The sequence below is a fragment of the Physeter macrocephalus genome, chromosome 4, assembly GCF_002837175.3.
Source record: "Physeter macrocephalus isolate SW-GA chromosome 4, ASM283717v5, whole genome shotgun sequence".
NCBI lineage: Eukaryota > Metazoa > Chordata > Mammalia > Artiodactyla > Physeteridae > Physeter > Physeter macrocephalus.
In genome coordinates this window covers 49,554,608-49,572,443 of record NC_041217.1, presented here as the reverse complement: position 1 = coordinate 49,572,443, position 17,836 = coordinate 49,554,608, and the positions used below count along the sequence as shown (strand labels likewise).

Here is a 17,836-nt window from a genome sequence, read left to right as displayed (position 1 = left end):
CTCTGTGTTTAAAAATTACCCAATAAACAGTGACCTGGATTGATTGCAATGTATAAAACTGCCCAGCTTATGGTAATTGCCCCAGACCAAAGTTCGGAATCATTCAAAATGATACTAAACCAAAAACTGTCCCAAACTTTTTGCAAAATAAAGAGGCATTAAGCAAAGGACTATGATTAAAGTCCTTCTTTTATCATAGTCATAAAGAGGCATTAAGCAAAGGACTAAGATGAAAAATTGTGACCACCCATCAGTTTACCTTTACAAGCAGAAAGTGCTGTGCTGTGATAGATTGGCTTCTCACCTATTCAGATCACAGAGAAACCTTTGACTGAAACCATTGCCCTTTTAAAAATAGGGCCAGTTTCTTCGGGTGTTCATTGCACCAAACTATCCCAAAGGAAGTAGTTTCTTTTGGTTTTTTTTTTTTTACAAGGAGTCCTCCATGTATTAGTGAAATCCTTAACTATGGAAACAGTTATAATCTTTTTTTTTTTTTTTTTTTTTTTTTGGTATGCGGGCCTCTCACTGCTGTGGCCTCTCCCGTTGCGGAGCACAGGCTCCGGACGCACAGGCTCAGCGGCCATGGCTCACGGGCCCAGCCACTCTGCGGCATGTGAGATCTTCCCGGACCGGGTCATGAACCCGTGTCCCCTGCATCGGCAGGCGGATTCTCAACCACTGTGCCACCAGGGAAGCCCAGTCTTTTTAAAAAGCATTATTACTATGTGAGTCTGGGCTCACATAGCCTTCAACATATGCACAATTGCTATTACTTTTAGATAAACATTGTTAGCATGCAGTTGATGATGGGAATTGTGGGCATGTACAGAACTCTAGAAGTATCGGTAGTCCTGACCCCTTATGGAATTAATACAAGTAACTCTGCTTTTGCTCAAACAGGCACATACTCAAAATGCATGTAAATTTCCAGAGTGTGATATCAATGGAAGTAGAGACTTCCTATCAGCCAGCTTGTTAACTTTGCTGCATTATTTTCAGAGAATGACATGGCAAGAAAGGAAAAGATTACTGCTGAACTAGACTTTAAAAATTGTCCATTATTCTTGCCAAAGTGGTTTGGAGTGTTTGAATATATACTAATAAAGCAAGCTCTATTTGAACTATCAGGTGTATGTACTTTGGAACCACCATTTTACATTGTGACTGAATACATGCCTTATGGGAACTTGCTTGATTATCTCCGAGAATGCAACCGAGAAGAGGTGACTGCAGTTGTACTGCTTTACATGGCCACTCAGATCTCTTCTGCAATGGAGTATTTAGAGAAGAAGAATTTCATCCATAGGTGTGTAAAACCTGATTATCGCCTATGATTAACCATGAAACTGCCTTGCCTGACATGCAAATAAAGGAAAGAATATGAGAACCTTCCCAGAAATTTTCAAATAACTCAGGAAAGTAATTTTCTCTTTCACAGGGACCATTGTAATGTCATTTCCTATAAACCTACTGTGTATTCTGATTAAAGTATTAATGCAGGGCCTTTGCTGTTCTCAGAACAGAAAGCTATTTATTTTGCCCAAGACTATATCCAAGATCTTTTTGCTCCATCTAGCAGCTTAAGTTTAAAAATAGCTTTCTGTCTTAGTAAAGAACTTGAAACCTTGTAGAAGAGCATCTGTTACTCACCTCTGAAACCTATCCCACTGTACTTACAAATAGGAACCCGTTTTCTGAAGCCTGCTTTATTGTGGCATCACAAAACCACCTCTTGATGAGTACTCTACAAGTGATGTATAATTAGTGGCTTTCTACCATGTCAGCGATTTTCATAAAATACCGTATCTGTCAACAGTTACTTATCAACTCTGCTTATAGCACAAATAACCGTTAACAGAGCATTCATGACCATTTTCCAGAACCATCTGATTGGAATCACATTTGGCTTCTCTTTCCCACAGAGATCTTGCAGCTCGTAACTGCCTGGTGGGAGAAAACCATGTGGTAAAAGTGGCTGACTTTGGCTTGAGTAGATTGATGACTGGAGACACCTATACTGCTCATGCTGGAGCCAAATTTCCTATTAAATGGACAGCACCAGAGAGTCTTGCCTACAATACCTTCTCAATTAAATCTGACGTCTGGGGTAAGGTTGGAAGGGACATTTTTCTGTGTTTTGTCATTTTCTTTATAAGTAAATGCTTAATTCTTTAGAGGTTCTCTTTTATATGATCAGTATCCTTTGCCTTTACACCCGTTCTTCTTCAGTCATTCAGCAAGCATTTATTAAACATGTACTATCTGCCAGGCATTACTATCTGCGAGGCACTTACCGTAGAAAGAAGTTGTAAAGAAAAAAGTAAAAAAAGTCCCTGCCTTCAGAGCACTCACAGTCTAGGTATTATATTGCACTGAAGTTCTAATGATCCTCTCTGTGAAGCTCCCTGTTTTCCACATTAGGCTTTATTGCTTGTTTCTAGAGCACTGTGACACAGAGTAGCAACCTCTTTTCAAGGAAGGCATGATGAAGTTTCATCTAGAATTTGTCCTTGTAACTGATCTTGTTTCTACTGCCCTGAAAAGAAATATGATTTAGTAGAGACTCGGGGGAAGGAACAAGTCTCGAAGTTTGGATTGTGGGCCAGTAGAAGTAGTTGAGGATTCTAGGTCGTATTTTACCAGAAATCTCAAACTCAGGAATAACCTGTGAGAAAATCAAGCAAATTCTTTTTTCACATGCGAATTTTATCTGATTTTAAATGAGTCCATTTTTATATTGTTCCTCTAGTATTGGCTGACTTAAGAATTGTGAAATTCATTAAATAGATCATAAATTGCTCTAAGAATAGTTTGCTTATGCCCCAGACTTCTTACATGGTCATAGTTTATTTTCCCTCATTGAAGTAAAGGAAATCCAAATAAAAATTGGGAAATTTAAAGAAAACTGTCTTTAAAGTGAAGTGTTCCTGTGGAAGATATCTTCGAAGAACAAGTCATGTTGTAAGAATTATAAGAGTATACTAATGTTGTAATAGTGTGACTGTTACCCACAATTTGAAAGAGAAGTTACCTAATGGTATAAAATAAATAATAAATCAGAAGAAGTATAAAGCTCTTTTTTTTCATCCCTTTTGCAGCTTTTGGGGTGCTCTTGTGGGAAATTGCTACATATGGAATGTCACCATATCCAGGTATTGACCTGTCTCAGGTCTATGATCTACTGGAAAAAGGATATAGAATGGAACAGCCTGAAGGATGTCCCCCTAAGGTGTATGAACTTATGAGAGCATGTGAGTATTTTTGCATATTTTAATTTTGAAGGTTTAAGTGAGCAATTCAGGATGATTAACAAAATTGAAAACATTTTTCCTCTCAGTGTTGTAAGATTGTGTCCAGCCTCATGACATAGAGTTGGTCATTGATCAGCCAGTTGGGATATCGTATGCTCTACCAGTGAGTCTTATTGGAATCCGAAGAGTCATTCTCTGTGGCCCAAATATTCACCCAATTTTCCACATTTGCATATATAATAGGATAATAAGAAATTGGGTTTGGAGATTAGGTAGGGGAGGGCTGCTTTCAGCTACACAAAATGATTGTTAAAGACTATGGAGAATGCATGAAATTGACTTCTATGATGAATAAACAAAAGCATCTGACTTCTTAAAGATGAGAAAGTAGGAAGGTGAGTAGTGAATTAAACTGCAGTGTGTTTGAATATGTCTTGTTATTTTCCCATTGAGCATTGGTGTTGCCTATTGCCCTGTCTTTGTCAAATGTGAATTCCAAGCTCCGCCTTTCTGATATACTGTTGTTTCTGAATGTGTACAACTGATTATTTATAAGAGTGAGTTTAAAGACAGGTTTTACTACTTTTCATTTTTCCAGTGGAAGAAAATTGTCATTTTCTAAAACATCTCCCCACCCTTCTGCATCCCTATAGTAGAGGGAATAGGAGCTGAGGCTACGTAGAAGGACTGGCCCTAGGAAGTGGGTTCATCACACCTCTGAGTCTGGAACTAAGAAACAGCTGCCTCACTATCATTGTGAACTTGCTGTAACTCTGCTTTAACAAGCATGTGTCCTAATGCATGGAACTCACCATTACGGTGCCCCTGAATATTTAATTCCTGCAAGAAGCTTTTAATACTGTTCTTCTTTTGTTACATAGGCTGGAAGTGGAGCCCTGCCGACAGGCCCTCTTTTGCTGAAACACATCAAGCTTTTGAAACCATGTTCCATGACTCCAGCATTTCTGAAGGTGATAATCTGGTGATTTACTGTCAGTGGTGGCTAGTTCTGAGTGCTGGGGATGATAAAAACATTTCAAAAATTATAGATTCTTATAATTTGGGACTCCATTTCAAGATATTGAATTAATTCTTGGCCTTTATTATTCTTGTTTTGCTTTTTTTTTTCTATTTTAAGATGTATCTGTGTGTCTCTAGCTCATATTAATTAGAAATTAATTCAGTCTTTTCAGGAAGAGAATAAGTTCAAGTTCAGTGGTTAAGCATTAACATGATGCAGGAAAGAGAATAGGAAGAAATGAGAATGAAAAATATTTCAACTCTCTAAACCATACCTATAAAGGCAGAACCAAGTCATAAAAGCAATATCCGGAAATTCCATTTCTGGAAATAGATCTTAAGGAAATAATTAAGAGTATGAACAAAGATTTAGCTGTAAGGATGTTACATCAGAGTGTAGTTTATAATATTGAAAAATTAAGAACAATCTAAATATTGAGTGTGCTAATTATTATATCCATGTGAGTAGTTAAAATGATATTCTTAAATATATTGACACAGAAAGTTTAGAATGAGAATGTTAAGCTATGAATAGTGAGAATCTTTTTCTTATCTAAAAAACAAACAAGTATATGGACACATACAGGAAGTTTTCTACTTCTGTGTATAATGTCTCTTTAAAATTATCTGCAAAAGTGAAGCAATAAACTTGTTATAAAAGGAGGGAGACTATTCCTAGAGAGCTAAAAACAAACAATTCTTAGTTATACTTGCCTGTTAGACATTTTGGTGTAGTACCAGAATTGTTTACATATTTTTCAAATTTTTCTTTTCCTTCATAATTGAACAGAGAACTTACTGTTTAAGTTCAAGTTAAAAATGTTAGAAAAGGAAATCAACTAAGTTGATTTTTGTCTGCTTCCTTTAGTGATTTATCGTGTCTAGGTAAGAAGAAAGGAAGAAGTACAACACCAAAGTTTAATGAAAAGTATTTTCATCCTCGTCCTTTGATGTATGGAACTTCTGCAGCTTGGGGAGGGCACAGCTCGCCCTTTGGGCCAGATCAATCACAACACTCTTCTTTCCTCTGTTGCTTTATATCCTATGCAGTCAAAGTCATAGAAGTCGTACATATTGGTCAAAGAATTGGGTGCTTCTGTGTAAACGTTTAACTTCTGTTGAATCCTTAGCTAAATATTTCTGCTTCTCTTGAAAATGTTATATCCTTTTAGAAAAGCAACCGTATCAATTTTCAAAGCTAATTTCAATTAAAAATTGCTAAGCAGGGCTTCCCTGGTGGCGCAGTGGTTGAGAGCCCGCCTGCCGATGCAGGGGACACGGGTTTGTGCCCCGGTCCGGGAGGATCCCATATGCAGCGGAGCGGCTGGGCCCGTGAGCCATGGCCGCTGAGCCTGCGCGTCCGGAGCCTGTGCTCCGCAGCGGGAGAGGCCACAACAGTGAGAGGCCCGTGTAACGCCAAAAAAAAAAAAAAAAAAAAAAATTGCTAAGCAAAAAATTTAACATTATTAACCCACATTTTATTAAGTATTTAATCTGTGGTAAGCACTATACTAGGTCTGAGGACATAGAGATAAGACACAGTTCTTACCTTAAAAGGATGTATATTAGTTGTAAGTGAAAGAAACTTAGCTCAAACTTTTCTTAAGCAACAAGAGGAGGATTTATTGCCTCATAACCAAACCATGGAAAAGCAGGGATGGCGCTAACCTCAGGGTCACTTGAAGCCATGGACTCAAATAGCTTCAGGTCTCCTTTCTTCTTCTCTTTCCTTCCTTCCCACACCTTCTCCCACCCAATATCTCTTTACGTTTGTTTCTACGTTAATCTCATCCTCCATATCCTCCAGGTGGTATAGAACATAGTTATCAGAATCCTCATGTCTGTCTCGCAGCTGCGCTGTAAGAAAGGAATCTCATTGGCATGGCTTGGGTTATGTGCCATGTACCCACGCTTGTGGGGGGTCAGTTTTGAAAAATAATTACCAAAAAAAGTTGTAAATTAATTACAAAAATTCACAATTTAATTGATCCATACTTCATTTTTGTTCAGGAATGAATAGCAAAGTATGTCTGCCTTATTAGTAAAAGCCACAAAACCCATGACTGCTTTTAATCAGCTGAGGCTTACTAATGGGGTGAACACATTTTCAGGAGCCTCGTTTGCTTCACTGGCATGAAATGGAATGATTGTATCTACCTTCCTTTTTATGCGAGGCGCAACCTGAAAATAAAAATATGTGCAAACATCTGTTTGCTTTGTTCAACCTCTGAACAAGCGCTTAGTAAACAAGGATATCCAAATGACCAAGGAGCACACAAAATCACCCATCATCAGAGAAGTACAAAATAAAACAGTGATTTGGCCACTACACATCTATCCCAGAATGGCTAAAGTTAAAATCAAACAAAAAAAACTAACATCAAACTTTGGTAAGCATGCGCGGTAACCAGAACTTTCATACAAGTTAGTGGGGATGTAGATTGGTCCAGCCAGTTTGGGGAGGTTTGGCAAGACCCAACAAAGCTGAATTTATGTGTTCCCTGTGACCTACCTGCTCCTGTACCCAGCAGATGTGCATACCACTGTGAAGCCAGAGACACATAGTACAATAGGATGTCCCTAGCAGTATATTCATAATAGCCAAAAACTAGAAACAACTTAAGTATTCATGAAGAAGAGAATGGATGAATTTTGGTGTATTCATGCATTTGAACAATACACAGCAGCAAGAAAAACCCCTGCCACATGCAGTAACAGGGATGAATCTACAGATAGAATGCTGAGCAAAAGAAGCCAGACACAAAGAATACATAGTGTGTGATTCCACTTACATATTTTATACTCCATTCTTCAGTTCTTCTCAGTTGTATGCCTTTCTGAAAAGAGAAACTCCCATTTTTTGGTCATGAAATTGTTCTTTTTATCATTCCCCTTGCCTTCCTCACAGAGGTAGCCGAGGAGCTTGGGAGAGCTGCCTCCTCCTCATCTGTTGTTCCATATCTGCCCCGATTACCTATACTTCCTTCTAAGACCCGGACGCTGAAGAAACAGGGGGAGAACAAGGAGAATATTGAAGGGCCACAAGATGCCACAGAAAATTCTGCTTCCAGTTCAGCACCAGGTATGAATGAGTCCCTAGGCAGGTAGAGTCAAACTGCCTTTTTTAAAGAGCCGTGGGGTATGATGCTTTTATTTCCACTTTCCTGCCCATCTTCCCGGAGGAAAGTGTGGCTGGCATCTGTTTTATTTACCACTCTAGTCCTCGGCTCTGCATTGCCAGTGTTAGTAGTCCTGATCTGTCCGTCCAGCATACAACTCTGCCTCCCACTCCATTTCCTAAACTCCTGATTCCCAAATAGTTAACTGTCTTTACAGTTCCGGCAAAAATTTCTTCATCGAGTCTGATAGATGAAGCCAGGTTGTGCTGTAGTTTCTAGAGAAAAGTTGAATGCCGAGGTAAAAACCAGCGGATTATTTCTTCCCATTTATATCCCATATTGCATTTGGAACAATAGCGTGAAATGATAATGTATTTATTAGTTTCCTCTGAGTCCTGCTAACACTTGACATTTAATAGATGCCGACAGCACTCTTACAGTTCAGCCTAAGTAACTCAAATGAGTCACTTCTTATTTTTCACATTACTGATTGGCCGTTTTTTATCAGGATTCATTAGAAGTGCACAGGCCCCCAGTGGGTCCCCAGCACTGCCTCGAAAACAAAGAGACAAGTCCCCCAGCAGCCTCTTGGAAGATGCCAAAGAGACATGCTTCACCAGAGATAGGAAGGGAGGCTTCTTCAGTTCCTTCATGAAAAAGAGAAATGCTCCCACACCCCCCAAACGCAGCAGCTCCTTCCGAGAAATGGAGAATCAGCCCCACAAGAAATATGAACTCACGGGTAACTTCTCATCTGTTGCTTCTCTACAGCATGCTGATGGGTTCTCTTTCACTGCTGCCCAGCAAGAGGCGAATCTGGTGCCACCCAAGTGCTATGGGGGTAGCTTTGCACAGAGGAACCTCTGTAATGACGACAGTGGCGGGGGTGGGGGCAGTGGCGCTGCTGGGGGTGGGTGGTCTGGCATCACAGGCTTCTTCACACCACGCTTAATCAAAAAGACACTGGGCTTACGAGCAGGTAAACCCACAGCCAGTGATGACACTTCCAAGCCTTTTCCAAGGTCAAACTCTACATCTTCCATGTCCTCAGGGCTTCCAGAGCAGGATAGGATGGCAATGACCCTTCCCAGGAACTGCCAGAGGTCCAAACTCCAGCTGGAAAGGACAGTGTCCACCTCTTCTCAGCCAGAAGAGAATGTGGATAGGGCCAATGACATGCTTCCCAAAAAATCAGAGGAAGGTGCCGCTCCGACCAGGGAGAGACCAAAAGCCAAACTTTTGCCCAGAGGAGCCACCGCTCTTCCTCTCAGAACCCCCTCTGGGGATCCAGCCATTACAGAGAAGGACTCTCCAGGGCTGGGGGTGGCTGGAGTGGCAGCCGCCCCCAAGAGCAGAGAGAGGAATGGTGGGGCACGACTGGGCATGGCTGGAGTCCCAGAGGATGGCGAGCAGACAGGCTGGGCTGCGCCAGCCAAGGCTGCGGCGGTCCTCCCAACCACTCACAACCACAAAGTGCCGGTCCTTATCTCACCCACTCTCAAGCACACTCCAGCTGACGTGCAGCTCATTGGCACAGACTCTCAGGGGAATAAGTTCAAGCTCTTATCTGAGCATCAGGTCACTTCCTCTGGAGACAAGGACCGACCGCGCCGGGTAAAACCAAAGTGTGCCCCACCCCCGCCGCCAGGGGTGAGACTACTGCAGCACCCGGCCGTGTGCTCAGACTCCACGGAAGAGCCCACGTCAGAAACACAGGAGGGAGGGAAGAAGGCGGCTCCAGGGGCAGTGCCCATCAGCGGGAAAGCTGGGAGGCCTGTAGTGCCCCCACCTCAAGTGCCTCTGCCCACGTCTTCCATCTCGCCAGCGAAAATGGCCAATGGCACAGCAGGTACTAAAGTGGCTCTGAGAAAAACCAGACAGGTGGCTGAGAAAATCTCAGCTGACAAAATCAGTAAGGAGGCCCTGCTGGAATGTGCTGACCTACTGTCCAGTGCAATCACGGAACCTGTGCCCAACAGCCAGCTGGTGGACACTGGACACCAGCTGCTCGACTACTGCTCAGGCTATGTGGACTGCATCCCCCAAACTCGCAACAAATTTGCCTTCCGCGAGGCTGTGAGCAAACTGGAACTCAGCCTGCAGGAGCTGCAGGTGTCTTCTGCAGCTGCTGGTGTGCCCGGGGCAAACCCTGTCCTTAACAACTTACTGTCATGTGTACAGGAAATCAGTGATGTGGTGCAGAGGTAGCCACCGTTAGCCAGGTGGGAAGATGCACACATTTCTGAGGGGAGAGGAAAAGGGACTTGTTTTCCTGTGTTCTCATTTAAAAAGTGGAAGACTGATACTTGAGTGTGTTTCTGTGAAGTACCTCAGATCTCTGAGTTCTCACGTTTACAGGTTCATCTCAAAAATAACAAAAAGCAAAACCCATAGGAGAGGGAAAATAGATGGGGGCAGGGCAGTTGTGGACCGGATTGGAAGCTGCACTGGGACATCAGGGAACATGCGTATGTCGTGCCATGAAGAACCAAATCCATCCCGTTCTTACCTGGAGTGATGTGAGCTGGTTAGGGCTGCTCCAGCAGGGCTGCAGGGACTGTGCCCAGACAGTGTGTTGGCTGTGGCACTCATTCTGCACCACACAGAAGGGAATTGACTTGGGACCCCAGTAGGTACTAATGGTGATTATACTCCAACTCATCTAACTTATTGGGTGGGACAGAAGAAAGCTGGGAATGTGCCAAGAGAAGTTTTGTTCAAGGCTGTTGGAAGCTGCTGTTAGCCTCGCTTCCACAGGTCACTGCTGCAGTAAGAACTGCAGATCAGATGGCTAGATGCAAAACTGGGAAATGTGGCTCTGTCAGTATGCTCCTGTCCTGTTTTCCATTGGTGTATTAATGGGTACAGGAGGTAAAGAATGCTAGGAAGTATATTTAGGGAGATTGAAACCTTCTCCTAAAATCTTACATTACTTAGCAGAAGCCACTTCTCCCAGGCTAGTATATTGTTTCCAAATGGATCAGGATTGGCTTTCTGCTTGTTGGTGCCTATCTTGTAAACCATAGGCATAGGAGTCTCTTTGGTGATTCTTTTCTGCCCCTTGCTGGGCAGGCTGTCTTCCTTTATTCCTGGCAGCATTCAGGGCATTAACCAACACTGAACATTATTGAAAACAATGGTCATGTACAGGTCTCACAGGGGAATCCTTTTCTGTTACAGTGCCCCTGCATACTGACATACTGGCAAAGGACTTGAGCAGCTATATGTTTCTTTATCAACTAAAATGCCAGGGAAAGGGTGTCTTCTTGAAACCCAGTGGTCAGCCCAGAGGTCTGTGACTGAGAGGAGAAGTTGGCTTGGTCCTAATGGCTGTTTCCCCTCCCTCCCTTATCACCTAGACCCAATCTAGGTAGAGAATAGGGAGAAGCATTCTCTCACTCTGTACGGTTTCAAATGAATCACCCTAAATTATTCTCACATGCTTTTCTCCTCTCACATACTCCCCCTGCCAATTGTTGTGCTTGTTTGTAAAGATCATATTGGGAATATTCTTTGATATTTATTTTATCATTTCACCTCTATTTTAAGAATGCATAGTTGAAGGAGCAGGTTATTTTCGGGGGACACCAATTAGATCCCAGAAATCTAATGATTCCTTTTCCTTCCCTATTCAGTTATTGTTATGGAAGTTAATTAGGATCGCTTCTTAATTTAGAACCAAGTCTAATTGGTTAGATATTATTAATACTCTCGATATCATTAATACTCTCGATATCAGGTCTAATTCCAGTGACCACTTCATTCTCTTTTTAAAACTTTATGACCCCTCCATTCCTGCCTCCAAGGAGAACGCAATATTAAAAAAATACATTATTTTTTCCTCCCAAAGGAATATTAACTTAGGAAGATAGGAATTCAACATTGATGAACAGTGAGTTTTCTTCCTGGCTCTGTCATCGATCCACTGTCAGGCCATAGCCCCGTCTCTTAATCCATTAAATGGAGGTAATGATACATGTTCTCAAGGGTGTTTTGCAAATAAGTGTATAGTTATCCCTTTGAGAGCCTCTCTGGAAAGCTCTTCAGTGCAGTATTGTTATATATGAATACAAGTTTTTCATTCTCTTCTTTGCTCAGCAGCAGATAATGAAATTTAAAACTGCTGAGATATACTAATTGGGCTAGAATACTAAGGGGGAAAAAGCATTTTGGATAGAGTTTGGCATCTTTGACCAAGGAGGAAATTTAGTTTTTATTAGAAAGAAAGGAACTGATTCTTACCGTGGGTGTTCCAGAGGAGTCCCAGGCCAAGAGAAGGATAAGAAGGGAGGAGACAATACTGGGCATTCCTTTCAGGAGTTGGGTGATCCCTGTCTGTCTGTTACCTACACAGGTGGAGCACAGGCAACTAGTGATCTGGCTAATCTCCTTGTAATGGTTGGAAGAGTTCCCTTTAACTTGGATTTAAAAACCAGCAGTCCTCCTACCTTCTTCTTTGCCACTCTCCTTCATCATATATTTCCATAAACTTGAAATCGTTTTAGCAATTAGCCTTTTAAGGGTGGGGCAGGGAAAGCTAAAACTTTGGAATATTGTTATGCTGCTTTTTAAGTTTATCCCTGTCATGTGGACGCAAGTTGAGGGATTCTAATTGTTTTTCAGGGGATTTTTTTATTTTTTATTTTTTAAAGCAAGGGATCTTTCCTTGAGAGCTCTGAAAATAAGCCTTGGAGGAAAACTACTGAGTGTATTTAAGCTCCCTGGTTTTCTCATCGAAGAACAGTCTTTGAGGGTGGGGGCTGGGTCTTTCTCAGGGGCCGAACCTGGCTCTGCCTCATTCACAGTAGGTGCTCAGTACGTTCATGAATAGAATGGATTTTTTTTCTCATCACTGTCAAGAGTAGCATTGACTGTTGTAGCACACCCAGCCACGTGATGCTTTAAGTGTGTAACTACAGGAGTTGAGGGCTCAGGGTTCAGGTTAAAGAGGCACTGTCAACTTACTATAAAAGTGTAACTTAAGTTTTTTCCATTATCTACTTGAAAAGGACCAGATTTTAAAAATAACTATAGGTAAATTTAAAAGTTTGAATTCAAAGCAGAGAAAACTGCTTTTAGAAACTAAAAATGTAGTTTAATTCTATCTAGTTTGAAAACAAAGCAGGTAGCAAAAGCCCTTCTACAAGGTGTTGAAAACTTCCTAAAGTGGTTGGTTATACGTATTGTATACCTTTGGGGTTACCACAGCTTCAGTCTTTTCATGCACAGATAATATGATTTCAGTTTAGATTTACTACCTTAAAATGCAGTGTTTAGAATACATCTTGATTGTGCTTTACGTGAAGTATTTTCTTAAAAGGCTTTGTGTAAAATTAAAATGTGTATATTTTCCTACAGATCTCCATCATGATTTTGAGAGATATAGCCTTAAAAAAAAATTGGCCCTGAGAAATTTATTCAGTATTTCCTAGATGACATTGAGGTTCTTATAGTGGAGACCCTTTCTCAGCTGAATTATGGGGTTTAAGTTAGAATTTTCTTACAATTCAGTTGCAAGTTAGTTAGTAAAATAGTGCCCAGTTAATAAAATGCTGACTTTCCTAAGGCACCACCCATATTTATTTAACAAAATCATGGGGATTTTGAGCTTCAAGGATACAGTTTAGATAGTGATTAAGAGTTCAGACTCTAAAGCCAGTCTAGAAGGCAAGTCACTTAACCTTCCTGGGCCTTAGTTTCCTCATTGGAAAATGGATAATAATAGTAACTACCTCAGGGTTGTTGTAAGAATTAAATGAGATAATATGTGTAGGATAGTTAGCTTGAGTGCCTGGTATGTAATGAGTACTCCATAAATGTTAACTACTACTACTATTATTATTAATGCTTATTCCAGTGAGTCTTAGCCAAGGATGTGCAACAAAATTTCCTGGGGTTTAAAAAAAGAAAAACAACAAAAAACCTGATGCATCGGCCTCACCCCAGATCAAGAATTCCCTGTGGGGTTGAGTCTCAGCCAGTGTGTTTGCCAAGAATCTCTCCAGGTGTTTCAGACACCCAGCACTGTGTGAACACTAGCAATACCCCAGCTGTTTTTTTTTTTTACAGCTTAAGAAATTGGAAGAGAGGATGGTTAAGTTACTTGCCCATATTCTCAGAGCAGTTAATTAGTGGCAGAGCCAAGGCTAGAGTTGGGTCTTATCTACTTTCTCATTGTGGGGTCTTTCCACCATTCCTGTTGCCTTGTGAGACACTGCAAAAAAAAAAAAAAAAAGGCTCAGATAGACAATCAGTCTGCACAGTGCTGCACACTTTCTAAAGCACACGTTCCTGGCACTCCCTGACCTTAAGGGACTTGAATGTTGAGTAATGGCAACACTAGCAAAGCAGGCATTCAGTAGAACTCAGTAATTTAAAAAATTATATGGGGTCATTGTTTTGGACAGACCTCAGTGACACAGCAATCTGCACTTTGTAATAAAGAAATAACAACTTAAGTTTTAAAAAAACTAGTCCTACATTCCTTTTTCTTTAAAAAAAAAAAAGCAAACTTTATTGTTCCATATCATTTTGATAACTATGAGGTAATGTATATGAATGCACTTTGAGAAAAGTATCAAGTGTAATATAACTATAAAGTTGTATTATTAATGTCTATTGAGAAGTTAAAACAGTTAATTAGACGTTGATTGACTTACAAGCTTTTGCCTGTGGGGGACCTGAAAATGCAGATATATGAACAATCAGCTCTGTAATTTATCACATTTATAAATATGAAACTGCTAAATGAATATGTGCAGGTATAGTAAGTGTTTTGCTAAAATTGTAGCTCAGTGCTGAATAACTTCAGAAAACTAGGGACCAACTTTCTGGTTTAATTGTAATCTTTAAAAAATAGTAACATGTACTCACTCCAGAACAAAGAAGCTCTTCTAGGGACCTTGACTCAAGAAGAGTTGAGGCCCTCTCATCCTTGAACATTTGTACAGCACATGCTCAGCCATTTAGTACGCTAAATATGGTGGGAGCAGACTCGTTACCTGTTCATGTTGACAGTGTCTTTTTTAACCTATGTCCTGCATAGTTTTGTTGTTTTTTGGGGGTGGGGGCGGGGACAGAGATGGGATGGCTGTAGAACCAGTGCACTTTGGGAATTACTTTTCTGGGATTTCCTTCCAGATGTAGATGAGCTTGATATTCATCATCCCTTTTTTTTTCCCCCCCTAAGAGGAGTAGCTGAACATAACTCACCTATTAAATTATTTTAAAAAGAGTAAATTGCATTGGTGGCCACATCTGAGTTGTAGCTCTACTGCATTCTGACCTCTCCCACATCCTTCCACTTTTGCTACCGATGTCATCGTTACTATCAGGCTCTGTTCCCACAGGAGTCCATATTGAGCTGACAGGATTGTCTACATTTTTATTCTTGATGATTTTGGGGTTTCATCATCTTGCTTATATTAACTTGTTCTACCTGGATTTGGGGGCCATCTCTGTGCTCCAAGCATCTGTTATGACCAGTCATCTTTAGGTAAGTTTCTCTGGACATAAGTTTCTTCGTATGTATTGATGGACTTCAGCTATCTATATCTCTGTCTTAGCTTCTGTCAAGCCAATAGCTCAGTTCTTTTGTAAATTCCTGCTTCAGTCTGGGATATGTGGGAGCAGGGGAGAAATAGGGAAAGGCAGCCCTTAGCCTATACCTTCCACGTGACAACACAGGGAAATTGCTGTAGGCCTCACTGGTCAGAGAGGAGAGGCCTTGGGCTGGTTCTGAAACTTGTCCCACTCTTAACAGTCAGGATAGAGTTCCAGTTTTCCAGCTGTCAGACTTTTAAAAATATAATACAAGGCTAGCTTTTTTTGGCAAGCCAACAGTGCCTGGAGTAACAATTACTGTTACCTGCTTTGTTGTAGCTCTGTTACAGCCAGAACTTCACTGCCATCCTCTGCTCTCCTGTATTACTTGGCGGGGGCGGGGGGTAGATTTCAGGGATGCGGATTGAGCTGCACCCTGCTCCAGAGCATCTACCCAAGTGACTCTCTTAGCTCCAGCCTGTCTTTTGTGAAGTTTCCTGCAATGTCCCAAAAGATGAGTTTCTGCTCTGGGGCTGCTGGTTTTCATGTCACCCACCTGAGGTGTATATGTTCTATTGTGTGCAAGATGATATTTCCTTCACTTCTGACTCAATATCCTAGATCCAAAGGACAGGAAGTTAGGGAAGATTCCACCCTGTGATAATCAGGGTAAGAAGATCCAGTGTTTCTCTCTGGGTGAGAAGGCCTGGGCAGGTCATCTTGATTCTGGGCTGACTTGGAGTGGTAGAGATCATTCCTAGAGGATTGTGCCTTCAAAGATGGGTTTCATGTGTTTTGCAGAGGAAAAGATTGTCAGCTAGGTTGATGTTGCACAATTATCAAACTAAAACTGGTGGAAATGAACTTTTTGGTAGCAGTGGCTCAAAGCCCCCGTCAGTGAGATGTTCTCTCCACATGGGGTGCTGATTTGGTAGATTGCTACACTTTTCTCCATCCCCTTCGTGAGCTGGGGGGAGGATGCTCTAACTGGACCCTTCCCACCCTCCAAGTGCACTATGTACAATTATGAATTTGAAATTGTTTACCTCTCCTAGAAAAATTATATCCTTTACCCTCTCCATTGCTCTGTGACCTGAACACAGTAGCAAGGCCCTGTTACCTCAGCCTGAGGTCACAGATGGCGTGTGAGCAGATCTTCAAACCTGCAGACCATCTAAGGGAAGGGATGTCTCCTTGTAAGTTGAAAGGCCAGGCCCCACACACGTACACACCGACTATGTCTGTTCTTTGAGATTCTTTGTTCATCATTGTACTCGAAGCAGCAAGTTTCTGGATCCTGCATGTCATTCCAAGCTGCTGAGCTATACACACTGGGCTTGAGGTCTTGGATCATTCTAGTTAACTCTTTAAAACACGGTGGAGGTGGACTGTCAAATGCCAGCAGGCTTTAAGAAAGGAAATACCAAGAGTTTGTATGGTTGGAGCTTGCTTAGATTTGCTTCTGAGCCTCAGGATAGGAGTTTTAAATCATGTAGTTAAGCACCACAAACTTTAGTTGCAGAATGGGACTTCTGGTTAGTAAAATTTTCACATATAAAGGCAATTAGTCTTCAGCAGTTCTAACACAACAATAACAGATATGCCAAATAAATTTATTCTTGACTCGGAAGATACTGCAGGATCCTGCAATGCTTTAGGGTCATTGGTGGAGAATCCAAATTCTGTTCTGTACAATTCTGAAGTACCGTACCATGTGTTGTAAGTGGCAAGAATGCCAAGAGGCAGATGTTTCCAGTAGATGAGGGCCAGATAACCAGCCTTCCTCCATTTTGACAAAGCAGTTTTCACTATGGCCACTCTTCTTGGGACTTCATCATGAGGGAAATTTGCTGAGGTCTTGAGAAATCACCCTGATTAGGCTGATTGTTGTTCAGAGAAATGAGTATTCAGCAGCTAGAAGGAACAATGAGGTACTCATCTTACAGTTCTTTAGGGCATATGTTTGAAAACCCTCGTATCTCAGATCTGTGTAGAGGGTACATGTGATTGATTCCACATTACGTACATACAATGTTGTCATGCTCACTAAGAAAGGAGGGTGGTGAGAGAGGAGTTAATCAGATCTTTCCCTGTGGTGAATGGAAGCTGTGCCCTGGTTAGTGTGTTGGCCATGAACAGGCCGACTGAGCTGTTAATGCATGCTCAGAACCCCCTGTCTCCTGGGTAGACCCCACGCTTTTCCTTCTTTGCAGTCTGATTCTGTCATGACTATCAGTGGAGAAACCCCAGTTTTGTGCTTGCTTGGCAAAAATAAGTTTGAACATTTCAATGTGGTTGATGGAAGTTTGTCCTTAAAACATGATTCAGATTCTTTAAAACTTGTTTAATATTTATACCAAAGGTCACGCTCTGCAGGTGTATGTGTGGTGGGTGCACAGGGGGAAGTCTGGAGGGCCTACCCCTGTGTGCATTGCTAAGGGGACACAGTGAGACAATATGGGATTTAAGTGAAAACACATCAATCATGGGTCACACTACCAGTGTTGTCAGGTATTTGTTCTTAATTGTTATTGTAATATATTTTCAGGTGTTTTGTTTTTCTAATTTAATACTTTCACCCTGTTGTCTGACTGTGAACTGCTAACAGTGTTAAACTTGATGTAAATAATGAGGCCCTTGAAAGGGGGAATGCTGTCTGCCTGTTGTCTCACAAGGCTTGCCAACTTGTGTTTTATTTTAAATAAAGGTTGCAATATTTTATTGGCAATGTGGGCTTGTGATTGGAGTGTTTCTCCTATAATTTTAACTGATGGGTAATCTAAGCATAATTTCTCTCTCTCTCTACATAAAATAGATATCTGTAAGGTAAAGAAGCTGATTTTAGCAAGCATCCCTCTGGCATATTCTTTAGAATGGTCCTCTATGGGGGTGGCTACTCAC

General features: G+C 41.4%; 1 protein-coding gene across 7 annotated transcripts in view; it reads left to right on the top strand.

The window, feature by feature from the left end:
- Positions 1-17,735, top strand: part of ABL2 (ABL proto-oncogene 2, non-receptor tyrosine kinase) — a 122,502-nt gene extending 104,767 nt beyond the window's left edge. For 4 of the 7 annotated variants that reach the window (XM_024133651.3, XM_024133650.3, XM_055084179.1 and 1 more), the window contains 7 exons: positions 1,132-1,309; positions 1,926-2,110; positions 3,102-3,254; positions 4,136-4,225; positions 7,183-7,356; positions 7,902-8,135; positions 8,445-17,735. In XM_024133651.3, the coding sequence (XP_023989419.1) occupies positions 1,132-1,309; positions 1,926-2,110; positions 3,102-3,254; positions 4,136-4,225; positions 7,183-7,356; positions 7,902-8,135; positions 8,445-9,601 (2,171 nt within the window). In that variant the 3' untranslated portion in view covers positions 9,602-17,735. Of the gene's footprint in view, positions 1-1,131; positions 1,310-1,925; positions 2,111-3,101; positions 3,255-4,135; positions 4,226-7,182; positions 7,357-7,901 lie in introns of all 7 variants that reach the window. The other 3 variants (XM_024133648.3, XM_024133647.3, XM_055084177.1) reach the window with 1 other exon arrangement.
- The last annotated feature ends 101 nt before the right edge of the window (positions 17,736-17,836 follow it).